The 27,325-nt window shown below is 40.4% G+C and overlaps 1 protein-coding gene and 1 long non-coding RNA gene across 3 annotated transcripts in view; both read right to left on the reverse strand.

Moving 5' to 3' along the window:
* LOC309709967 overlaps positions 1-27,325 on the reverse strand; it is a 264,832-nt gene that overhangs the window by 155,827 nt on the left and 81,680 nt on the right. The gene's annotated exons all lie outside the window — the stretch shown is intronic.
* Positions 1-27,325, reverse strand: part of LOC309709960 (cGMP-inhibited 3',5'-cyclic phosphodiesterase 3A-like) — an 85,946-nt gene that overhangs the window by 37,801 nt on the left and 20,820 nt on the right. For both annotated transcript variants that reach the window (XM_082539000.1, XM_082538999.1), the window contains exon 2: positions 1,408-1,458. In XM_082539000.1, coding sequence (XP_082395126.1) covers positions 1,408-1,458 — 51 coding nt within the window. The remainder of the gene's footprint in view (positions 1-1,407; positions 1,459-27,325) is intronic.

Raw genomic sequence — 27,325 nt, forward strand, 5'->3', positions numbered from 1 at the left:
GATTTCTGAAAAATCTTCTACATGACTGCGATGTCATGCTGTAATTTAGAATAACATCCACAAAATCTGGGCCTACAAGTACTCTTTTCTCCGATAATCTCCTCGGGTAATATTCCAAAACCGATGTATCTCCAAGTTGAATACAAATATTTAAAAAGCTCTTTTCCATACATAACTTCACTGTCAATTCCTAAGCTAAAACATCCACCGCAAGCTTTGCACGGGGGAAAAGAAAAAAAAGAAGAAGAAGAAGATGTGGTTTGGAAAATGAGCCTGCTAATGTGTGCATGTTGGCGAATGCGACGCAGTGGAGATCAATCAAGCGCTCCGGTTCTCTCTGTGTGATTTACACACGCTATGAGGTGCTATAGTGAAGTGCAACCGGCCTCTCTGACCGACAACGTGGTCCAAGACAGCGGAGCCAAGGGAAAATAGCCACAAGATGGAGAGAGATGCCAACATAAGCCCCGACTTCTTACATGTCTTGTCAGTCCTTGGACTATTACAGGATTCCACTGACGAATGCACTGCACTAGTCCAAATAAAAAAGACAGAACTGACCACTGAATCTAAATGGCAGCTAAGGGAATGCATCAATCAAAAAATATGTGCTCGCTGGCCTCGGACAATATTTTAAGAGGGTAGCATGCGATTGAAAATTTCTTCTCCGTGAGGGGAGCGGGATTTTACTGTAAGGCTGATTTTAGCAAAACTGCATTAGCTGTATCTCTTGTTAAATTATATGCTGTAATTTTCAAGTCTAATCCTGCTCTGTACAGTTTTTGACACTATCCCCCCACTCTGCCTTACCCTGAACTACAGCTTTTGCAACATCTGTTGCTACTCAAGCATACATCGTCAGCAAAGACACAGCGTCTATTTATTTCCAAAGGATATCCTCCTGATAGGAGACCATGCAGTACAGGACACACGCATAGTGTATACGGCCACGCCAGTGCCAAGGGCATTGTTTGTTATCCGTGTCCTCCAGAGTCCTGCCCTGTGGCACTGTAGCAACTCAATACATAAATTTAAACATACACATGCGCACACAAAGATGGAGATGGTACAGTAATGTCGAGGATGTGGCTGTGCCTGCCCTCTACAAGCTGCGTCCCCTACACTGAACTATTCCCTTGATCTTTGGTGGCTTTCGCAGCTCCTCAGAGCCAACTCACATGCACGCGTCCTTTAAACTAACAGTGCAACAAGGACACTGGTGGGAAGAGAAATGCTGTTTAAGCACTACTAAAATAAGTGGGTGTGAACAGGCCAGTTAGCGGTAGGGTTTATGGTGTTTGCGTCATTTATAAGGTGCATGTAGGCGAATACTAGAGATCGGGGATGTAGATCCTGTTCTCTCTTCTCTCTGTCTCTCTTTTTCTTTTTCTTGTGGACACTGCTAACCTGTGATCCTCGGGAGCCTCTCTTGTGGTCCCAATCCAAACGGGGGAGCATCTGTGGGAAACAAAAACAGAAACATGTTCAAACCACAGTCCTGCACATCCTGTTTCTGTTCGCTTCCTACAACAGCAGCAGCGCCACCATAATGCAGATAAACTCTGCTCAAGCAGAATAGAAAGGAAAAAGAAGCAAAGAAGTGGAAGAAGTGTGGGGGAAATGGAAACGCTCATAAAAGCAAAAATGGGTTTTGTCTATTTTTTTCACTTTCCATTAAGCACAGACGTCTAATGCAATTTCACAGTCAGGTTTGGTTTACTTTAGCTCTTATTCACCGCCTAAGGGGCTGTTGAAGGCTGAGGATTTTTACGCTGTTTAATTACCAGCCACTGTGTCCTCCCACAGGCCTTGTAAACCCGTTTTCCACCTTCTTGGGAGTAACTAAATGCAGGAGTGCAGCGACTGTCACTGATGGTTGGTGGGCACACTGCAGAGCCAAGTCAACGTTAGCCACCCCTCTGCCCAACTGGCTCTGTTAGGGCTTTCTGCCCCATAAGTGAGAAGTCCTGAGAACCCCAGCAGGCTGCTTTGACAAATTGCTGCTGCACACACTGAGGCAAGAGGCTCCAGCATAAGAGCCAATTTGATAATTCAGGTGTAATTTACTGTGTCAGTGTAGGTCATTGAGTTGTGTCATGCTGTGAGTAAAAACATTAGGAAAACAGTGGGTTTTCATTTGCCGGTGCTGTGGGCTTGTGTGGGCAGCGCTGTTGTTTAGCTTTTTTTCCCCCACAGTGCTGCTTTGTTTTAAACAAATGCAATTTTAGAGTTATTGTTACTGCTGCCCAATTAGGGTAATTTAGTTTTATATATTTTTTTGCCTTCTTGTACCCATTAATGAACTGGGATTGTACCTTCTTAATAAACTGGGATTTTACCCCCACTACACTTTGGAGGCCAACAGAAAATTTGCTTTTTTATTCACAGCATTTAAATTTTTATTCAAAAAAATTTGTTAATTTTAAGTGTCATTTTTTACAATTGGGAAAAAATGCCTCGGTTTACGGCCAGGTGTACAAAATCACTGAAAAAAATTAAGCAGGTTATTGTTTTTGTTACTGGGTACTTCAAATCTAAAGTATGTGTCTTTAACGTTAAATAATTAATACTCAAGCAGCAATCAAAAATAAAGTTTTGGTAATAAAGCTTCTGGGTATTATCTATGAACAGTTTCACACTTCATCTGCACTGCGTGGGCACCGTTTAATCACACGTGATTGACAGTGGCCAAAATAAGCAAACAACCCTCCAGCTGTCACCACACTTGAAGTCAAGTATTGCTAAAATCCAGCAAATCCTTTTTTCCATCTGAGCTCTACCTACTTCTAAATTGTGAAAAAAGAAGAAGAAGCAAAGACAGAAACTTCTCATGTGAGAAAACAGAAGCAGCTCCAAATTTGGGAGAAAGTCGCACAGGATCCATCGCTCATAGTCAGAAGTAGTAGGTTGTTTAGCAGTGAGGGGAAACAGTTTTTAAGGTCTTGAATTTAGGAGTCACAGCAGCTTTAAATTGCTTTAATAAGCAACAGCTTCGACATATTTTGTGGCAAAATGTAAAGTGCAATCTGCTGTTAAGTTTGTGGGACAGTTATTGTATCGCTCATCCTTTTAGTCAAGGTTTTCACAACAATGGGTACTGCAGCACAAAATGTGGTGACCGTGACAGAGAGCAAACAAGGTCACTGCTATATAATGTAAATCGCTCTTTAGGTGCAGCTGACGTGCCACAGTTTTACAGTTAGGATGTTGAATAAAACACAATGTGAAGGGTTTACCCAAAACATACTCTTGTGCTTTGGCAATGACTGTATGCACGATAACATCTGTGAGTTGCTTTAAACTCCTTCGAGCTTGAACATACTGTCTCATGCACTAACAGAGCTATACTCGATAGAGTACAAAAGGAAGTCAACAATCAAATGTGTAAAAGGCGTATGTTCATGCAGTGGATGTAAATCACTGTAGACAATAGTATTACCCAGTCAGTGCTATTTGTCTTATTCTTTACAGCTCTAATGACAGCTTTTCTTACAGTATGGAGCTGGCAGTAGGCTACTCTACAGTTGCGCTAGAGTCGAACTCCATTAGAAAGTCCTAGTATCAGTGAGTCTCTCCAGGCGCACACGAGTAAACAGCCTTTCTGTTTGACGATCTTATATAACCCAACCTTTCATCTCCTTGCTCTGAGAGACGGACATAGACTATACAGAAGTCTACACGCTGCCTTTGATGTGCCAAAAAAAACCCCCACACACAATACCTAAGCTGAGCACAACATTTGAGTCGTGCCGATAGTCTCTTGCGCAGAGTGACTTCCCCGGCCACAGAAGTTTATTTTTTCTGAGAGTACTCAAAAAAAAAATGTTAATACATGTGCATGTACAGTAGCTGCTCTTCTCAAACGGTGGGTGCAGTTGGATGCCAGTATGTGTGTGTGCGTTTAACCACAGATGGAAAATCACTTATGCTTTTAAATACAAGCTGCCAGTGCTAGAATAAACAATAAGCAAACAAATGCACACACATCATCTGTTTTAAAGAGGCAAAAAGCAACAATATGAGTCTATAAGAAAAAGAACTAGATGACTAAACATCAGTGTATACAATCTACAGCAACTAGAAGAAAGAAAGTAAGTCTTGGTTTTGCTTTATGTTTGCTTTGCTTCGAAGGGATCGAGGAGAGTGGTCAAAGATAATACTTAAAACACATGAAAGGTCACTGCCAGTATCATTTCTGAAGAGGTAAAACCACACATGAATGATTTCTTAGATATCTCCTGGTTTTCGTGGACACTGTCCAGACAGCATAACACAGCTGAAGCAGTAAAACTTTCAAATGGACTTGTTTTTGTTCTAAAGCTCCAGTACACCTACTGGGAAAAATAACAACTTTGTAGAAGTTGTGCCCTTTGTTTCACCCTCTGATTCATTATTCCGGGCCATAAGTCAGAATAAGCCAGGTCTAATGGTGGTGATTTGAAAGTAGAGTCGTCTCTTTCAGACTTTCTGCTGTAGTTACCTGAATAACATGACGCACTCAATAAGCTCCGAGGCATTTTTATGAGACTCTTGTTATAATCTGAATGAGTGGTACTCGTCAGTAATAGTAATAGCAGATTACTTCACTTTATAAGATGCAGCCAGACTGAGGCTCCTTCCGTAAAATAAGATGGAAATAAGTAACAGGAACAAGTAACCACATTACACTATACATTCAGTCCTTCTTGCATTTATACTACTTGCCAATTGGAGTGGGAAGGCAATATTTTCAGTTGTGACAAAAAGCTGACACTGTCTATCTGCCTGACCCACAGGACCTGCTATTTTGGTTCCTTTATTTGCAGCTGCACATAAAGTTCAAAGGACTGGCTGAAGGTGAATTTAAACCAAAAGGGTGAGGTGGTCAGTAAAGTGACTCTTAGCCAGTCACATCTCTGGTCTCGTTGCTCTGAAGGAAGTGCACCAATCACAGTGAAGCACGCCAACAATAGGTGGAAATAAAGCGTAAAGAAGCTCTTTAAGGACATCGGTCTGCATGGTGCAGAGCAGCATGGCATGAACACAAAAGTAAAATCTGCAGCCAGAGAGAGAAATGGTGTGAGTGCTATTTAAAGTACACAGCACTGATAAATAAAACCACACTAACCAATTTATATGCTCGCGTCTCAGCTATTTTAGTTTTATTTCTAATTATCTCGCGTAAATAACTGATCACATTTGACTGTAAAATGCAGCGCAGCAGGATTTGCATCATAACGCATTACAAGAATGAATAAGGATGCTCTTACACTGTAATGGGGATCAGCCAGGCACAATATCCCAACCAAGCTGTGATCTCATGGCTCAAACAGTACCAGCCAAGTAAACTCCCAACCGTCCTCAAGCATAGAGTGTTAAGAGGGCAGCTGTGTGGATTCCAGTATACAGAAAATGACCTTTCTACCACCATGGCACGCTGCCGTGCCTCTGAGGTGCTGGGCAAACACCATGGTGTCAAAGCACAAACAAACTACTGGAATATGCTTGTTGTTTCACTTGCTCCCGCCAATATCCAGCTGAGAACCACATCTCTGTGGCTGTGAAGTGGTGGGAGCTGCAGCAGCAGCACCTATAGCACCACTTTTACTGTGACTAACCAGAAGCCTCACAGTAAACACTTCCCACTGTTATCAAGTTAAACAAGATGAATTATTTTGAACAACGATATGGGTTATTTCCTTTCTTTTTTTTCATTATGTTCTGCATATTTATATAATAGTGTATTACGTAATATCATATATATATATATATATATATATATATATATATATATATATATATGTGTGTGTGTGTGTGTGTATATATATATATGTATATATATATATATATATACACACACACACATATATATATATATATATACATAGGGCTGGGATGAGAAGTCGGTGCCAGCCGATCACCCTGTTAGAGAAGAGGGAGGGAGAAAAAGAGCTGTGTCCAGGTCTTTCAGTATGGTCGGGTTAATTAAGGTGCTGTTGTGAGGCCAAAAGATCAGTCTGCAGGATTTCCAGTGAGCTTGACCCAAAGGTTTAATGAAGCACCTCTGTGTCCAATTAAACTCTCACTTACGGTTAGGTCTGCAAAGTCATGAATTCACACATATGTCCGTTACACACGCACGCGAACTCGTTCATACATGAGCACACACCCACCGCCTCGAGGTCTCTGAGTATTTCCTTTCTTTATTTTCCTTTGTTCTTTTATCTGTGCACTGTGTCAAAGATATTCTGATGTCTGTAGTGTTTGACTCAGACATCCCTGCACTCGCTTTCACTCTAGCTGACATAAAGAAAGTAGGTCAGATTCTACTAAGTCTTTCTATATGAAAGCTTCAGAAATTATAGCGGCTTAGCCCTAAGGACACCATCAAGGCAACAATCAAAGAACTTTATTCTCCCTTTCATGGGTGTTAGAACCACAGTAAAACTCTACTTTGCTCGCCCTACCTTTGACAACGAGGTGTAGTCTTGTTTTACACCTGCAGGTGGAGGTATTCTCATGATTAGTGTCACGAGTACGGTTTCTCCTGGGACGCCCTTTGAAAAGTTTTGTTTGTTTGTTTTATGAGTTTTAGAGACATTTTAGAAAATAAGTATATTGTGATAACAAATATGCAATAATATCAGGATTTAATAATGGTAGCATTTGGAATATAACACAGAATTTAGACCAAATCATATAGGGGTTTTCTCAGGATAAACTTTAATATCTTAGTTATCTACCAGCTACACTCTGGACACATGATCGATCTGCTTGGTTTACCAGGGTCTTGTTATAATTTCCTGGCCCTGAAATCTAGACAGATAAAGTCCATTTAGCTCGGAGAATTGGACCCATGTTAATGATAAAAGTAATCATAATGGTGCACAAGTGTGATCATTAAGGTTTTCTTTTTACCCTGTATTGTAATCTCTACTGTCTTTTTCGTTAAGCAAGCTATCATATGACTTAAACATGTCTTTGTAAACTTTAATGAATGTGTCTTGACACAAGCTACTTTCAAAAGGATAAAAACCAAAATTAAAGGGTGATAGTTTGAACGGTATGTGTATGCTAAAGTTTAATGCGAAACTACAGCCTGTTTAGGCAGACGCACAAAAAAATTGCGATCCAAACTGTGTGGCTCCTTGTCCAGGTGACTGCAAAAACCTCACCCCACCTTCTCCTCTGCCACATCCGTCCCAAGTGTAGCAGTTGGGGAGGACTCTTATAAATCCTTCTCTGCCTGAAGGCTGAGTTGAGTGCATGGAGAGTCATTCCTATTCATGCTGGCTAATGATTTACAGGTTTTACCGTGGGGGTCAGTCATCGTGGGTCATTTGCGTCATCGCTAGAGGGAAGGGAACTATTGAGGTGGGCTGCCAAGGGCAGAGGAGGGGGCTGTGTGCGGGGAATGAGGAACATACTTTATTAGCACATGTACATCTAAATGTGTGCACACACTCTCTCGCACACATTCATTTTCCTGCAAAGCACTCAATTAATGAAGAAAATCACCAAAAAAATTTTTTTTAAAAAGCTTACAAGCTCAAGCGTGATCCGTGACATATTTCTCACATTAGTCCTGCATGTGCACACTGGCTTTTCCCTCTCCCCTCTCTTGCCTGTGACATGTTCTTACTCAGACGCTTATAATTTCAAACGTGCGGCTAATGGGATTTATCCTCTTTATGTTTCCTGGGAGAGACTTTGGCTGATCCTAGAAGAAACCCACTGTATGAATCTTTGCCAGAGATAGATCTGTCAGTCTCTGAGGGTGAAAGCACACACGACAAGGATGCCGTGACCCAGAGAAAACCTCAGTGCGGGTACCCTATATTCTGAGCTAAAAGGTTTCAAAGACAATGATATGAAATATGTCAGACAGACAGTGAAAATCTGTTCGTGAAGGCCTACATTATTGATACCGACTTTACAGACGTGTTTCATGAGTAAAATTGACACCTATTTACTTATTTTTGCTAACATTACACTGTTTTTCCTTGCTTATGAGCTCCCAGCTCCACACAGGCAACGGGGTGAAAAAGAGGGGATCTGGCTGGGCAGACCTGGCAGCCTATACCAAAAACAGCATGCCAAAGCCATTAGTGTATAATAGTACAGTCAGGATTGCTGCTGGGTCCTGGAGAGCTGAGAAGGGAGCGCAGCCCCACTTGTTTGTTTGTTTTACAAGCCTTTACTCTGTTCGGTTTGCAAGGTGCCAGTGGGCTTTGTGCGGTTTAATTCCCAACTGATTTGAACAGTGTACAGTACGTCAACAACGGTAGCTGTGCTCAGGAAACAGCACACTTTTTTTGAAGGCTTATGTCAAACAAAATCAGTTACGACATTAAAATTCATTTAAATACTTTCATTTACCATACAGATAAATAAAGCCATGGCTGTGGGGTATTTTCCCCAAAGGTGACTACACCTGCGTATTGAACAGCTAACCAGAAAGATATTCTCTCTTACATGCTTCTTACATGATCTGAACTTTCATTAGAGAATAGAAACTGTACATTTCTACTTTGTCTTGCAAAATAATTTGCATATATAATGAAGCATATGTGAATTACACATTTGTGTATGAAAGGCCAGATGACAAAGAATGTCAGCAAATGAGAAGAGTTAATCCAGCTTGCTCTATTTTGTTGCTCAGTGGTGTTTTTTAAGCCATGAAAAATGGTCTCAGACAACAGCAGGAGTGGGTGTTACAGTGTTCCACTGTAAAACCTTTTTATGAAGCCATAAGTCTGACTGGGACAAGAGGCAATATTTCTTTTGGAAGACGCAAAGTATGTCAAGCAGGATTTTCAAAGTTAATGAACAGATGAATAACAAACCTATTCCGACCTGACCTTTACATGAAAACCAAAGAAAACCCCACAGAATTTCTTAACAGGGTTATTTTTGGCTAAATAGCGATGCGTGGAACTGTACTCTTTGAAATGACTCTTATCTGGCTCGAGAATACAAATTAAGCTTTGCTGCAAGATAATTTCAGATTGGGGAAATGCATGTTATGAAAACACTAAGGGATTTTTTTGCATGCATGCCTGCATTGTGCCTCCAGAGCATACATTATTTCATCTTTTATTCACAGGTCTGACTCAGCAAGGCCTGTATTCTGTGTTCTGTCTTTACTCATCAGAGAGGGGACCACTGAAACACACAGACAAACACACACACACACACACACACACAGAAACACACACACACACACACACACACACACACACACACACACACACACACACACATAGACACTTTCACAGGCACAGAAACAGTTTCAGCATTTCCAGTAGGGATGGGTACCGGTATCCGGTGCCATTATGGCATAAACGGTAGTAACCAGACCGAAAAGCAGCGCATATTTCGGTGCTTTATTTCGGTGCTTTTTTTTCCTGAGATGTCATACACTTTGGATTCTAGCCAATCATTTTACCTTTGCAAGTGCAGTAGGCGGGCCCAGGTACCTGTACGTACGTTCTTTTAGAGCAGAGCTACAGGTTAAAAATGCCCAAGGCGAAACGGTCAAAAGTCTGGCTGTACTTCACAGCAAAAGATACAAACTCAGCAGCCTGCAACAAGTGCTTTAAGCTGATACTGTGATACTGTCAAAGGAGGTAACACCTCGAATCTAATGAAACACCTGGCGACGTATAGCATTTTGTTAAAAACCGAGAAATGTGCCGTATTTGATAGCTTGCTGCGAGACCTCACACCGGGCACATCTACTGCGGGTGGGTTGCCTGTTATCGGACCCGGAGTTTGCAACATCCCCCAAAAACCCGAAGAGGAGAGTCCTGGCCCCTAGCCCTGCCAGTGTAGCAGAAATGATGAAGGATGATGATGGCAGCAGCAGCCGTTCTTCTCTGCGTGAGTAGCTTAATGTTGTCCGTGTGTAATTTACGTTGAGTAGGCTAACCACGTTATTACATTAATGCATGTAAGGTGAACTAGCAAACACTGTCGTAGTTACATGCGGCTGTCTTCTTGTTTGATGGCAGATACTCCCTTCACTAGGGCTGAACGATATATCGCATTTGCGATAATATCGCGACATGATCAAGTGCAATTTTCTAACCGCAAAGGCTGCGATTATACTCTGGACATGTCCAAATTCATGGGCTGCATCCTCCTGAGGCCGCATTTGTAGACCGATTACGTCACAGCGACGCGCCAAAGGCTGTCCAAATTCGTAGACTCCTCCGAATGTAGCCGACAAATGCGTCCTCCTTTTCCCCGAATTTGACGGATGGGTCGGGTGTGTCCTTCGTGGCCTACCATATTCCAGAATTCATAGCGCGGCCCAGCCAAACTCCAGTTTCCAACAATGGCGGCCGCTACTAAGTTTTAAAATTACTCATACTAATCTTTCTGGGTCACAAAATAAACTTTTAACATATTTTCAGGCGAGAAAGTAGTTGTGTAAACATCAAATATCTGCTCGGTTTATCAAGATATCGCATATTTGCAAAAGTGCTTCGACGTTTTCGGAGGCGTCTGCTACCCACCAGCTCGATAGCTAGCCGGGAGCTCGAGGGTTACTGATGCGGCCGAGAACAGCACAACTCCCGGCACATCATTTTCAGATCACCGCGGACTTTCGCTGCTCGGGTTAAACGTAATATATAAGTCACTTAGACAACCTAAAAATGTTATTGTTGGGCTTTTTTCAGTGTTTTGTTTGTTCGTGAGTAAATCGGTTTGGCTGAGATTAAAGTTATTAGATTAGATAAAATAAAACTTTATTAATCCCCCGGGTGGGTTCCTCCTTGGTTTTCACACAGCTGACTAAACGTCAAACAGAAAACTTATTAAACAGAAGTATGAGACAGTCGAGAATTTACACCAGTGTCTGGTTATATTTTAGACAGCAAGGAGCAGACGGCCGAGTTTATTAAACTCCACCGAGACAGCGGTGACGCTAATCAGAAGGCTAGACCGTCCAATTTCACGGCCGTTTACATCCGGCCTACCCGACCGTCTGAGGACCAGTGCGGCCTCTTCAGCTTTGCCTCTGCCACTTGAAGATGTCGTGGAGGCAGAGTTGAATAGTTACCTGTTGACCCCTGTCATTGACGGAGAGGATGATCCCTTAGCCTGGTGGAAGGTGCACAACATTCACTTTCCACGACTGTGCAAGATGGCCCGCAAATATCTGTGTGTGCCAGCCACAAGTGCCCCCTCAGAGCGTCTGTTCAGCACTGGAGGGAATATAGTGACCTGCACTCGCTCATCCTTAAAGCCAGCAAAAGTAGATATGCTGGTCTTCCTAGCAAAAAACCTGTGAGCTAGGATGATTATGGCTAGCTGAGCCATACTCATTGTGCACTTTAGTTTGTGCTGTGTTGCTGTTACTTACTGCAGATAATCAAGATGTTCAGCCAGTTTTAATTTAAAGGCGTGTTTGTGTGTGTGTTTATACAATTGCTATTATGTTTGCACTTTATGTGTAATGTTACTGACTGCAGAGATCAGTAAGATGTGTGCATTTTTTATTCATTAGTTTTATTTATTTAATATTATTTTTTAATTTAATGACTGTCTAGTAGTTCACAGATGTCGAAAAACTGAGTGTGGTAAAGCCACCGATTTTTTTTATGTATATTTCTGCAATCTGCACATTGCACTGACTTTCATTTTAATGTTTACACCAGGGTTCCTTGTCAGCACTTTATGCTCAGATGTTTGTAAGCTAAAAATAAACTATTGTGTATGTTCAAATATACTGTTGTGATTGAAGAAGTTAAATAAAAATGTCAGTCATCAATTCATGCATCACCTCATGTCATCATAACAGAGGTCTGTCTTCCAGGAAAGAACAGTTTAAAATTAATGTAATATAGTATTGGCCATACTATAAGATGTATTGCTTGTCTTTGTTTAATAATACAGAAGACAAAGACCTTAAAAAATAATCGCATATCGCATCGCAATCGCAATATTGGGGCAAAAAATCGCAATTAGATTATTTTCCATAATCGTTCAGCCCTACCCTTCACCCTGGCCAAAAAGGCTAAAATGACCAAAGAAAAAGTGGAAAACAGTTAAACATGAGAGGTTTTTGGACAAAGTTTGTGTTTTTTCCATTGATTAAGCACTGCTTCCAGCCAAGAGTGATACCATATATGCCCTATAGCTGCAGAAAAGGCTAACATTGTTATCTTTTTACAAAAAAACAGCTGAACATGAGAGGTTTTTGGACCAATTTTGTGTTCTCCATTCTTTAAGCACCGGTTCGAGCACCGTTTAAGCACCGACACCGTTTCAAAAGTACCGGTTTGGTACTGGTATCGGATAAAACCTAAACGATACCCATCCCTAATTTCCAGTCCCATCAAGATTCCCACAGGACTTCAGTAAACAAACAGACAGCAATTGTCCGCTGAAGCATTTTAAATCCTTTAAATGCCTTTAAATCACATCCCTACATCCTTCATAAATCACCAGTGTTCAAACATAAACGTGCAGTCGGGACAGCCCCCTTGTACTAACTAAACATGTGTGTGTGTGCATGAAAGTGTTTAAATGCCAGGCTCAGATAAACAGTGTGTATGTCTGCATGGGGAAATAAATCTTTGCTTCCTCTTTTTTGCAGGTAGCCCGCTCAGGTAGAAAAGGCTCACGTCAACCCCACTGGCAGGTTTTTCACAATTAGCTTGTAAAATAGTTGCTTTGTCAATGAAATTCCCATGGGGTACTGGGCTCTAGTTCCATGTATAGCGTGAACTAAAGGAGACAATGATGGTACAGGTCTCTGCTGAGCCTTTTTTTTTTCTTAACAAGACAAAACATGCGGCCATTAAGAATGACCCATCATGCTAATGCCTATCCTGGAAACCTGGCTTAGTGGAAAGCAAACAGTGGCATAAGTCAGGGGAGATGCCGGCTGTCCTCTGGGGAAATAAGCTGCAGGCTCTTTGAGTGACAGAAAGCCATCTTCTTCAATCACACCCTCAGTGGATCTCACTGAGGCTTAGCAAGCAATAAACAATACATACTACCTTAAAGCTCCCTGTCTTGTTTGCCAATGTGATATATGATGTGTTAAAAAAAGACACATAATGAAGTAATGATATGCTGTCACTCTGCTGTGTAGCAGTTTTGCCTTTGGCAAAGCTACCACATAAAGCATGGTGATAATAGAGCTCAGGTGAAAAGTGACAGTAGTTCTATGACTTGACCACCCAGAGTGATTATTCAATTCAATTCACTTGAGTTTTATTTATATAGTGCCAAATAACAATGACAGTTTTCTCAAGGTGCTTTATATTGTAAGCTAAAGACCCTACAATAATAGAAAGAAAACATAGAAAAAAAAAACAACAATCATAGGACCCCCAATAAGGAAGCACATTGGCAACAGTGGGAAGGAAAAACTCCTTTTTAACAGGAAGAAACCTGCAGCAAAACCAGGCTTAGGGAGGTGCAGCCATCTGCTGCGACTGGTTGGGGGTGAGTCGATGAAGACAGGACAAAAGACTTGCTGTGGAAGAGAGCCAGAGATTAAATAACAAAAATAATAATAATTAAATGCAGAGAGGTTTATAAACACACAGAGAGTGAAAAAGGTGACTGAAGAAGAAACACTCCATGTATAGAGGAATCCCCGTAGCAACCTAGGCCTATTGCAGCGTAACTAAGGGAGGATTCGGGGGTCATCTGATTTAGCCCTAACTATATGCTTTGTCAAAAATGAAAGTTTTAAGCCTAATCTTCAAGGTAGATGGTGTCTGTCTCCTAAATCTGAACTGGAAGAGGGGATTGAAAGCAGAAGAAACTGCGTTCCATTCTACTTTTAAATACTCTGCGAGTTCAATTGGGGTGATACAGTACTAGGTCATTAAGTTAAGATGAGGCATGATTATTCAAGACCTTGTATGTGAGGAACAGGATTTTAAATTCAATTCTGCTAAATTCAAAAACGACTCTAAGATTCCTCAGTGTTCCCAGAAGTCCAGGGCAATGTCATCCAGAGTGTATAGCCATGAGACCAGTTTTCCCGTGCTTCAATCTTTAGTTTGAAGAGGAAAAAGAACTCCACGGGACTCCGACATGAAAAGATGTAACAAAAAATGTATTCCACAGTTTGCTGGTCATCTTACAGGAGCGGTCAGGTTTAACTTATCCTCAACAAAAAAAACCTACTACGGAAGGAAAACCGTGTGGCTCTGTTCTCCCCAGCTCCCGCGTATTAACTTTTTTTCTCTCTCTCCCCCCTCCCGCACCGCATGCGCTCATTTGCATACATCCATGACGTCCGGATTTAACTATAAACACAAGCCTTTAAGACACATGTATTCACGGTACTACGTAACCAAGCCAACACAGCAATAAAATAATTTTAGTTCCACCATAAACATGCATTTACTATTTAAATTATTAATTGCACAAACAAGTTTAACAACAGCGAAATATAAATACTAATATATATGAACTATATTAACTTGGCTCCCACGCAGAGTAAGAATCTGGCTAGAAACCACATTTCTGTAACCTCGGGTTTACCTGAATTTAGAAGGCGAAAGCTTGAGTCCATCAAGGTCTTTATGTCTTCAAGACATTTCTGTAGTTTAACTAATTGGTGTGTGTTATCTGGCTTTGTGGACAGATAAATTTGGGTGTCATCTGCATAGCAGAGAAAGTGTATGCTATGCCTTCTAATGATACTGCCTAAGGGAAGCATGTATAATGTGAACAGGTTTGGTCCTAGCACTGAACCCTGTGGAACTCCATAATTAAGTGTGAAGAAGATGCTCAATTTACATGAACAAATTGGTGTCTATTAGATAGATATGATTGAAACCACTGCACTGTACCTTTAATATCTACAGCATGCTCTAATCACTGTGATAAAAATATTATGGTCTACAGTATCAAACACTGTACTGAGGTCTCAGGTACATCCTAAGAAAGAAAGAAAGAAAGAAAGAAAGAAAGAAAGAAAGAAAGAAAGAAAGAAAGAAAGAAAGAAAGCAAGCAAGCAAGCAAGCAACAAGCAAGCAAGCAAGCAAGCAAGCAAGCAAGCAAAAAGCTCTGGATGTCCACAGAAGACAACAGTGGTGGACGATCCCAGAATTATTTTCATGGTGATGAGAAACCACTTCAAAATAGCCAACAAAGTGAACAACACTCTCCAGAAGGTAGGCGTATTGATATCCAAGTCTACCATAAAGAGATGACTGCATGAAAGTAAAGACAGAGGGTTCACTGCAAAGGGCAAGCCACTCATAAGCCTGAAGAAGAGAAAAGCTAGATTGGACATTGCTAAAAGAAAAAATATTTGAAAAAAAATGTTTAAAAAAGCCACCAGAGGGAAAAACATTCCCGAAAGTATGGAGAAGTCTTGGAACAGTTCATGATCCACAGCATACCAGATCATCTGTAAAACACGGCAGAGGCAGTGTGATGGCTTGGGCGTGCATGGTTGCCGGTGGCACTGAAACACTAGCGTTTTTTGATTGACAGAAGCAGCTGGATGAATTCTGAGGTTTTCATAGACATCCATTCCCCAACTCTCTGTGAATGGCACTCATGGCCATTGATCAGTGGCCTTTGTTGATCAATGGCCATGAGGATTTGCATAATTATGATGAAGGAACTGACCTCCCAGCCCATTGTTCCTTCAGTGGTGCTGGTTTCAGTCATTATCCAAATGTACTGTTGAGGTTGGGGAAACCTGCAGTCAGCTGAGACTGAAGAAGTCACTTGGATGAGTGACGAAACATTTCTCCCACTGAAAACATTTCTCGTCCAGATGAACAGAATCAACTTTTGGAGATTTTCATAGACATACTGTCTGCTCAAATCCAACTAAATGCAGTCAAATTGATTGGGCGGTGTTTCATAATACAGATGGACATAAAACATACAGCCAAACAAACTCAAGAGAAGTGGAATATGCTTGAAAGGCCAAGTCAGTCACCTGATATTAACCCAAATGAGCATGCATTTCACTTGTTGAAGACTACATTTTGGAAAGAAAGGCCCACAAACAAACAGCAACTGAAAGCCGCTGCAGTAAAGACCTGGCAGAGCATTAAAAAAGGGAAAACCCAGCATCTGGTGATGTCCATGAGCTCAAGACTTCAGGGTGTCATTGCCAGCAAAGGGTTTTCAACTAAGAAGAAGAAACTTAGAAAGACTTAGAAAGAAATTAATAGTTAATGTTAAAGCAGTGTTTGGCTTAACAGAGCTCTGGCTTTTTGTCAGCATGGTTACAGTGCTGAAGAGAAACCTAGGGTTTTTCTTATATCCTTCAATCAGTAATGAAGAGTAAGGTGCTCTAGCTTTTTGGAGGGCTTTTCTATAGAGCAGCAAACTGGCTTTCCAGACAAAATGATGAGCTTCTAAAGTAGTGAGATGGCACTGCCTCTCCAGCTTTATCTGCTTTAAGGTGTGTTTGTACCCTCATACATACCTACAATAGACCGATTTCTGTAATATATCTATATATCTATATTATTGCTAATATATATTTTTTAATATATCTATATTATGGCTAAAGCACTTCTGGGTGGATGCAAACTGCATTTTGTTGCCTTGTACTTGTGACATGTTCAATGACAATAAAGTTGAATTCTATTCTATTCTATTCTGAATTCTATACCAGGGAGTCAAGCACTTCTGATTTGAGGCTTTCTTTTTCAGATGAGCTACAGTATCCAGAGTTGTAAAAATATTAACAAGATAGCGGTTCAGTTAGCTGCTCTGCATTGTGTTAGCACAGGGCATTGAAGAAGATAACAGTGGATGAATTATATCCTTAAACTTAGTTACAGCACTTTCAGAAAGACGTCTACTATGATAAAATCAATTCCCTACTGCTGTGTAATCCATGGCTGTAAATTGTTATTAGGAAAATATCGGACAAGAGAGGGTTTCAGGAAATACTGTTAAATATTCAGTTTCTATGCCATATGTCAGAACATGATCTAGAGTACGATTAAAGTGTTGAGTGGGTCCTTTTACATTTTGAATGAAGCCAACTGAGTCTAATAATAGAATGAATGCCATGTTGAGGCTGTAATTTTTAGTATCTGCATGGATGTTAAAATCACCCATAATAATTATTTTATCTGAGCTGAGCACTGAATCAGATAAAAAGTCTGAGAATTCAAACAAAAACTCTTGAGTAAGACCCAGGTGGATGATGTATAACAACAAATAGAACTGGTTTTTATTTTTTTAATAATATGAACATAAAGTGCATATTTACACTATGCTCAGCTGGCTGTGTATTGTGGCTCTGGCACATCAAAGTATCCCTGATTTGATAGTTAAAAAGTTGGCAACCCTAGTTGGCTACGAGCTAAGTTAAGCTAGCGAATCCCTAAAGACACAGTGAGCGAATACTGTGAATATAATTAGCAGGTGAATGAACAGAGAGTGTGCTTTGGATAAAGCATGTTAAGATTACACTTCGTAATAAGACGTTATCTTTACATTTTTAATTAAATTGGCTATGCAGATAAAATACACAAAAACACCACTGCATGTTGTAACAGAAACAGGAAGTGATACTCTACCACAGAGAGAGCCAACACCAGTCTTTACAGGAGCAAAGGTGTTTGTTTTGTTTTTTAAGAGTTTTTTGAGAGAACAAATGCTTTAAAGGTGTTCAGACGCTATGCATTAAATCATTAGTGAAAGAAGGATTTTACTTTTTCTTTTTTCTTGCTAAAGGGTTGAGCAGACATGGCATTGACATATTACAAACTTTAAATTTGAGGAAAATCAGGTCGGGGAAACAGTCTGAAGTTGTCTTTTATCACATGTAGACAACAAACGATACTTTGTGTCATCTGCTCTCTCATTATTGGAGATATTCTGTGGTTTAGTCCGAGGTGCAGCCTGACTAGAGTGTGCAGGAGCCAGGACACATGATGCCTGCTCACTAGCTGTAAACTTGTTAGCTCAGGGAAGTTAAGGAGTGCACTGCAAGTGTAAAAACAACTTTAGTTCTAAGACTTTATTAGGGTTTTAAGCTTGGTGTAATGGTAGGCACTTGCTATTTGATACAGCTGTGTCTTCTTTGCGGCTAACTGTTGGATATATCAGTAGAAAGTGCAATAGTTCCCTCCAAAAGTCTGATGGAGGAAAAACAACTGAATGAATCAGCATTATTGGAAATAAAGAAGTAAATGTACTTGTATTTGTTATATAGCACAACTGGTGCAAGCACATGATTGAGCTTAAATGAATGATATCTGAACATCTGTCTGTGAAGGTTCTCAGTCATCCAGGTCATCGTAGTCAAAGGAGCTTGCAAAGGTGAAACGTCTTCAAGCAACTTAAAGAAGTCCAGACGCTTTTCTTTGCAAGCTCCTTTGAATATCTGAACATCCTTCATGTCTGGCCTTAGGTCATTTATGTGTTTACATGACTGTTGTCTGTTAGTTTATCAGTACATTACAATAAACATGCATTGTATCTCTATACCTGCGTTGTGTCTGAAATTGCATATACAGCATATATCTGTAACAGTGTGCAAGTGTGTTCAGGACTTGGAATAGTATTAAGGCTTGCCACATGCTAGGAAAACAGTAGTAAAAAAAAACTTTGTTAGTCTGCTGTTTAAACATGAAAAGAATCCCAGTAAAAATACACTGAGGATTTGGGTTTTCTTCGCACTCAACAACAGAGAGCAAAAACTTGGAATTTAGTTCTTAGATCCTCTTGATTAGAGCTTCTCATGCAACCCACGCACAGCAGGCCAAATGGCTACTCGTGTTTACCTAGCCATGTGACTGGAGCTACGGTAGGGCCACTGACGTCAGCTTACATTCCACACATTCATGAGCCTCAGTTCTCACTGATATGGTCTCAGATGCTGTGGAACAGAAGTAGCAAACATCATACATTATAAAAGCGTCATGTTTGCCATCTGTTTTCATTAGCTCATGGACAGGGATTGCCCAAAATAGCCTATTCCACTTAAAACATCAAGTCCATAAATAATTGCAAAACTGCTGTCAAGAGATGGATGCATGGAAGAAATAACTCACCACATAAATATGCAGGAATACTTCAGTTTTAGTTTTTCTTTTGGGTGTTAGGTGGGCGGCCTATTATTTTTCTAGCTTATGTGATAAAGAATCAAACAGGAAGAATGAGGATCCTACAATAATGTATGTATGATAATGTACAAAAGGTCCATATCCTTGAATCATTACAATCAATACTCCTGGTACTCCTGTTATGGCATTAAGTTACTGCTTGACTAAATTAACTTGTAAAAAAATGTATGACTTATGATGGCTTGTCCAAAGAAAAGAAACACACAGAGACCGATGAGAGCTGCAAAAGATTAAAAATATAATAATTCCACTAAAGCACATCCATAGCATCTAGACATCCATAGAAAAAACGGAATTGCTGCTTTTTCAAATAAGGTTGCTAGCTATATGTGACACAGCATGCAAACAGCAGGCTAAAGTCCTTTTTCCCCCTTTTTTTTGTTTCCTACAAAAAAGGGGAAGCGCCTTTGACTTTCTTATGTTTCATGTTATACAGCCCCCAGAAGGGCAAGGGCTATAGTCATAGAGCATCATATTGAAAAAACAAAAAGCATTTTTTTCATATTGAGAAAACAAAAACACGCCCTTCCATAGAGAAAGTTACTCAGTATGGTTTCTTGAATTATTTTGTTTTCCATAGCACTACGCTAACATTAAAGGTTACAGTCAAATTCTTAGTCAACCTAGGTAATCATGTCCCCCAAGGCCTAGTATATTGTTGTGCAGTATAAAGACAATGCATAAAAAATTGTGCATAATATAAAGTTCTTACTCATTTGCTGTGACCTTGATCAAGCTCAAGCTGTTATTGGTACCTACTATCACACAAAATTTGAAAACGATATCCTGAAAACGGTAGACGCTAGACTCCTAACAAACAGACAGACAAACAAATGGAATCAATTACAAACGTCCTCCCTTCTGGGAAAGGAAAAAAAGGTTTTATGTCTTTGCTGATTTTTATGAATTTCTAACTAAGATTACAAACTGAGTCTATTCTTTAAATTATTGTGGTTTATTAATAATTCCAATAAATAAATAGTCCTTTGTAGCACAGTTGCAAATGATTAAACTTCGGATTAAAAACTGTCTACAAGAAACTGCTGATTGATCACAATCCACACAGCATTATCACCGCAGGTCAAATAAGAAAAAGTTGCCAGCATCACTAAGGGGACAAATTTTATTGGCTGACTGTGCACCCAGGCACACGAGGCTGTGATGAGTTTACCCTCACACCAGAGAGCTTTGCTGGATGAGAACCAGGGGCAAAATAGTGTCTTGTGTATTTGTTTTTTGGGATCGGAAACAGACCAATAAATCACATTTTTCTGACATAGTTTTCAGAGAGTTTGCAGACAGTGAAATTAGGATATCAAAAATATGGGAAAGTCCCGTTGTTCTTGATTGCGTCATTGTTTTACGATGGCCCTGAGAGGTCAAATGGACTTCAACTTAACAAAACACTGCAAAAGCACACAAAACACAACAGAAGTTGAATAAAACAAAAACAGAAGTATTTTTTGGGAGACGATAATATAACCAAAGCAGTTAAAGTGACAAAAACTAGGACATGAAGGAAGCACTGAGACTTGCTGAGAAGAAACAGGATTCAAGGTAATGTGTGTTTTAATCACAATTCATATAATACTGTAGATACAGATTTGCAATTAGCACATAATATTAGCTTGTCATGTTATTGTGTTTTTGTGAGGGTTTGCAGTGTTTTTTTCTTATTCCATTGGCTCATTTTCAATTTGTACACCAATGTAAATAGATAACTAGCACGGCTACAAATTTAGATGTAGGCAAAGATGTTAAAAAAGATAGATAAAACAAAAAAACTGAACAACAAACAGTTGTTTTTTTTGTGGAGTTGGACTAGTTCAGTATCACAATTACCATTTCTGAGATGAGGATGATGGCTACATTTGTTTTTCTTTTAAAGTATATGTTGAGCCTCAGTCAGCATGCACAATGCCAAATTAGCAGAGAGCACCTGGTGTACTAAACATGAGCTGCACTCTACATAACTTTAACATTTTAACATTTAATTAACATGCTTCACAGGGTTAAAGTGGGGTCTGAAAAGCTTCACAGCATTCAGGCCAAACTTGATTTAAAAAAGCAAAGAAGCACTGCATCATGTTGGAAACGTGACTTCCTCACTCAACCCAGCAAAAGCTTGGGGTACCGGACGTCATCGCGTAAATGGAATGGAACTTGTACTCACCACTTACCACACTACAACCATTACATAACAGGAAAAGCATTCTGCTTCTTTTGGACTACAGTATTTGGTAACTCTAGAGTGTATATACAATGTATAGAGCAAGGGCATATACTACTAGAACAGTGGTAATGTGCAAACTCTGCATGACTTGAAGTATGCTGTTTACCTAAATGATGCTTCTGTTCAACAGCAAATATATTTTAAGAGAAACACGGTGATGAGTAGACTGACTATGACTAACATTTTCCTTGCCAGGATCTTTCACTTGTTTATGAGATATGTTGAGTGGCTCCGTTGTGTAGTCATTTACACATTTGCCTAACAAGCAAAAATCCCTGGTCCAGTCTCAGGAGGAGACACAAATCCCTTTGGGATTGTGTGAGGAAGGCCAACCAGCGTAAAAACATCTGACAAATCAAACATGTGGCACTACCTGCTGTGGCCACCCCTGGTGAATAAAGCAGCTGGAAGCAGCAAGAGAGAGAGAGATAATGCCCTGTATTTACTAAAAATAAAAAGCAATGAGTTGAACACTAACTCAAATAAAAACTCGTAATTTAAACATTAATGGGTGGAAACCTTGTCACATTTACAGATTCAGCAGTTACTAAATTCTGCACCAACACTGTGTTTAGGTTCCAATTTGTCCGCTAATCAGTGTCCATACCAATGATTTTTTTTATGCTGTAATTTATCTACCAAGATCTCGTTTTGGTTAAAAGGCTGGTTTTGTTTATTTACACGTGCTGTGAAAAATAGTTGCTCTCTTTGTGATCTCTTAGTTTCTTCATTTTTGCACTTATGTCACACTTTCATATTGCAGATCATCAAACCAATTCAATATTAGACGATTTAATTTGTTAAGAGGGAAAAGAGCTCTGAAATGTGAAATATGTGTGGAAAAAATATATGTGACATTTTTTTAAGTCTAAACATGTTTGATTTTTTTTTTTACAGAGGGTGAATATTAATATGTTAACTAGGGATGGTTACCGGTGTCCGGTGCCATCTGGCATAAACGGTAGTAACCAGACCGAAAAGCAGCGCACATTTCGGTGCTTTATTTCAGTGCTTTTTTTTCCTGAGCTGTGATACACTTCTAGCCAATCATTTTACGTTTCCGAGGATAGTAGGCGGGGCCAGGTACGTACGTTCTTTTATGCAGAGCTACAGATTAAAAATGCCCAAGGCGAAGCGGTCAAAAGTCTGGCTGTACTTCACAGCAAAATATGCAAACTCAGCAGCCTGCAACAAGTGCTTTAAGCTGATACTGTGATACTGTCAAAGGAGGTAACACCTCGAATCCGATGAAACACCTGGCGACGCATAGCGGGTTTTTTTTAAAAGCCGAGAAATGCGCCGTATTTGATGGCAGCAGCAGCCGTTCTTCTCTGCGTGAGTAGCTTCATGTTGTTCGTGTGTAATTTACGTTGAGTAGGCTAACCACGTTATTACATTAATGCATGTAAGGTGAACTAGCAAACATCATCATAGCTACATGCGGCTGTCTTCTTGTTTGATGGCAGATACTCCCTTCACCCTGGCCAAAAAGGCTAAAATGACCAAAGAAAAAGAGGGAAACAGCTAAACATGAGAGGTTTTTGGACAAAGTTTGTATTTTTTCCATTGTTTAAGCACTGGTTTGAGCACCGTTTGAGCACCGGCACCGTTTCAAAAGTACCGATTTGGCACCGGTATCAGATAAAACCTAAACGATACCCATCCCTAATGTTAACAATTACATGCAGAGTAAATTTGATCACAAACATGAACGTATTGTGAGCTGGGAAAAACTTCCTCTCGCTCTTCTTGACAACAGGAGGTGATTTTGCATTCTGTTGCTGAAACCAAGGAAAACTCTCACAACAGAGAAAGTTTAAGACAACAAATCTCTAACAGGGCTGAATTCTTAGGCTATCCTTCGCAGTTCCCTTTGCAGCACAGCTGAGGAAACAATTTGTTGAGACCTTTGCCTTTAACATTCTGCTCCCCACGCCGTGCTCAAAAGACACCACAGAACAGCAGGCTCATCTTGCTACTGTCTTAAAAAAAAGCAGGAAAAATGTTATGGAGAATTTTGATGGAGGCTGTGTTTAACCTCGCGCAGTCATTACATGGTCCAAAAGCTCATTTGTTATTCTCTTAATTGGTCAATCAGTAATGTTGGCAGGATAATTAATCAAACAATGAAAAGAAAGATTAGCCTTAGCCTTAAGATCGTGTTCAGCAGAGGTTCACATCCCGTATAAGTCCAACAAAGCAGGTCTGTAGCCTGAAGCTAGTGTTAATTCTCATCTGTAATTGCTTTAATTGTACTTTCCATAGACCATGTAAAAGCAGAAAGAAATAAAGTCTGCTGCAACTCTGAATAAATGACGAACATTGTAAAAACAATCCTGGCTCAAAAAATGCCCAATTGGGAAGGATAATCCGCTATAATGGGAAGTAGTTCAATTAATTGGAAAGGTAGACTAGAAGATAGGTATCATAAAACCAAGCCATTAACAACTACAACTGCACAGTGGATAAGGCTGTACTGTGTAGGACTTGTAAATACAAAATGGCCACCCTGGAGTTAAAAACCATGGAAATTTTTATATTAAAAAAATCTGCATGTTTATCATTTGCATGTGCGTACTACATTAATTGAAAACAGACCCCAAGTAAATCACCGCTCCGCTTATAACCTGAGCAGTACACATGCGCCTGGCCTGAGCCAAGTGGATCTGGTACCCCTTTTTTCCTGCTGAAAAAGAGGGGCACGGATGTGAATGCAAAATTCAGATCTGGCCACCTCTAACACAGTCACATTGTAAATCCCTAAAGAGAAGAAGCAAGATGGGCAGAGCTCGTCCAGCCTGCGCTCACATCCAAAACAGTCGCTGCTGGTGATTACAACATTACATGACTAATCACAGCAACAATAATGAGCTGCTGCATTTGCCATGTGTCACAATTCATTTCAATCATTTATACATTTGAATAGCAATTAGTAGATTTGCAATGATCGACAACGTAAAATGATAGAAGATGTGGTTTAACACTCTTGTATCTGTCCTTCAAGAGTAAAGCTACAGTTTTGTTAAGCTTAGCTCAAAGACATGGATGATGCAATTCCTCTGAAGCACTGATTAACCAGATATACAATTACCAGAAGAAGAATGAAATGATTTTTCAGGTGAAATAGAGTGAGTAACTACAGTTTTTCTTTCCTGATTGCCAAGACCTAAAAACCTAAAACCTCAGAAAAGCCAAAAATCTCTTGTTCAGATCGCAAAGCTATTCCTGGGGAAAAAAATGACATAAAAACAACAATTGATATAACTTGGTTATGCATTGTAGCGCCAAGAATTTTTACACACTGAGAGCAGGTGAAGCAAAATTAGAAAAAACAAAACTGGCTTAGAAATCACAGAGTGTATGAGCTTGGAAGAAAATGACAGACATTAAGAGAGCAGCAGCATCCCTTTGTTCCATATGCTACATTTAGCTAACCATCTCTTGAATGTAGTGTCATATTTACAAGTTTAGATACCTGTATTTCATAAAATTTCCCAATTTTTAGATATATTTTTTTACATTCATATTTAGTCCATACTCTGACTCTAATGTTCACCTTTTCCTTGTCCTTCATTGCACTTGATCTTTTTGCAGTGCTGGCAGTGCTGTGTTAAACTGTCAGCAACCAAGGCACCTGCATTGGCAGAACAGACCTTGCCTCGGGCGGTTAAGCCCTCAACTGGGGCTTACTGGTTTATGGTTCGGTTGCACTCTCAGGGTCTTTGGTCAAAACTCAACTCACATGCAACAATACACAAATACACAAATGGCTGTGGCTCTGTGTGTCCCTGGGCCTCTCAAAGTCAAGGCGAAGTCATCCAGAAACCCAAGGCTGACCAGTAAAGCTTTTTTTTTTTTATGACTGCCTTACTGGCAAACTGCACAGAATCACACATGTTTATAACTACCCCTCGGGGTTCCTCCATCTGACTCTTTTGCCTCTTTTCCACACATCCGCAGAGTAACTTCAGTCACATGCACCTGTGTGTGTGTGTGTGTGTGGTGTGCACTGGATCTAATTGATTGGAAAATGAAGATGGACGCCTGTGTGAGCAGAGCCCTGTTGATTAACAAGAGACACAAAGTCTATTACAGCGGTCCTGCTCCCTTGTCACCCAGACAACCAGTCAGTCTTCACTCTTAGCCTCCAGTTACGCACCTGACAGTGAGCAGCAGAGTCGAGCATCTAAATGACAGAAAGGCAGTGGCAAATCACTGCTAGGTTTAGGCGACCCCAATGCCCTTTTTCTCAACAGCAACGCTCCACTTTCAGTAGGAAAAGGAGATGGTTAAAATGGGCAACGTAATGCTTTCAGTCTCTGCCTCTCTGTGCATTAACAACAGACAAAACAGAGAGCCATTAATGGCTTCACTGTGTGTTTGGCTAGCCAGACAGACAGTCTGCTGCTAGCTAGAGATCGAGGCTGGCCTGATTATTGACATTTTGATGGTTTTCAGGCTTGGAAAAAAGTTAGACTTTGTGGAACTTTGATAGATTTGGCATAGTGGAGTTAGAAAACCTTTGCAGTGGGTAAGAGTTAGGGTTTTAGTTTTGCAGGAAAAACTATGCAATGCAGTATTTTGTTTTTTAATGCATCTATTTGATAGAAATCTAACGCTAAATGAATTTAAGAGAGTACCTGTGTAGATAAGACATACTCCATTCACAATCTAGTTATGAACTGTACCTGAACTTGCTTTAGTGAAATGTCGCAACCCTCGGGTGGTTGGAATTATATTAATCTTTGGTAGGAACAGATACACACAGCTGGTCCTCTGAACAGAACAAGGAAGGAAAAGGGAAAAGGCAAAATATCGTACAAAAAAAGGAAAGCCTTTAGAAAAGAGAGGGGTCGTCCGTTCAGTGGAATTCAGCAGTGCGTGAAAACGGGGGGGAAATGAGTACATCTGGCGTGAGAGGTGGTTTGTTCACCATTACGGAGTTTTTGAGAGCAGAAGAAAGAAGGGAAGAGAGAGGGCAGAGATTAAAATGAGGGTTAATCATGAAAGAGAGCTGGGAGGCAAAAGGAAACAGAGGAGGACTAAAATGGGGACAAATCAAATGAAAGACTACAAGGTTTAGAGTGAAACACAGAGACGTGAGGATGAAAAGAACTAAAAAAGGAGAAGCGGCAGGTAAAATAGAGCAAAGTCCTTGGTGCTAATCATACAAGCACATTGTGAAACTATAGATTGGGGGGGAGGTGATTCTAGCTTTAGGAGTAATGTCTCCATCCTGAGCCGGAGCTTTGAAGGCTCTAGGACGAGATGTGGGGGAAAGAAAAAAAATGAACGCACCTCCCCAGAGTGGGGAGCACTGTGTTACCATGGAAACAGTGCTGACGTCAGAGCATGCATTATGTGATTACTCATAGACTCTGTTGAGGAGTGGGCCAATAAAACAGGGACCATTACTCACACACAGGGAGATGGCCAGAGCTCAGGTTACACACATACTTCAGTGTGCACTCGCACACACACGTACACTAAAAGCACAAACAAAAGCATATACATATACACATGGCCAACTCATTCAAACGGCTCCATTTTAAATGAGAAAAAGACTGCAGACGACGGTCTAGAAGAACATTTTTACAATCAGGCTTGTTAAAATAATGCCAGTTTTTACAAATGCTCCCGATTTGGCATGGAAAACATGCAAATTCCTTGTATGCTTGATAATGTCAGTGCTGAGGAATGAGGCAATAACCTGAACACTCATCGCTTTGCTCTAAAATGTCAACACAAGTGTCCACTCGGTGACAACAGACAGAGAACCCACCTCTCCATCGCAACCAGGAGGAACACAAAACACTACCTCAGCAGCACAACCACAACCTGGATATCACTGACAGAATCTGCATGTTCGGCATTCCACAAACTCTGACCCGTGTCTGACAAAGCACATCAAACACAGACGGTTACATGTACACTATTGTGCGTCACAACACACACACTTGCATGCACACTTCCTCTCGTCTTCTCCCACACATTCTCCACTGGGAGTTAAAACACTGTTAGGGCT

The sequence above is a fragment of the Aulonocara stuartgranti genome, assembly GCF_965226115.1.
Source record: "Aulonocara stuartgranti genome assembly, chromosome: 7".
Lineage (NCBI taxonomy): Eukaryota > Metazoa > Chordata > Actinopteri > Cichliformes > Cichlidae > Aulonocara > Aulonocara stuartgranti.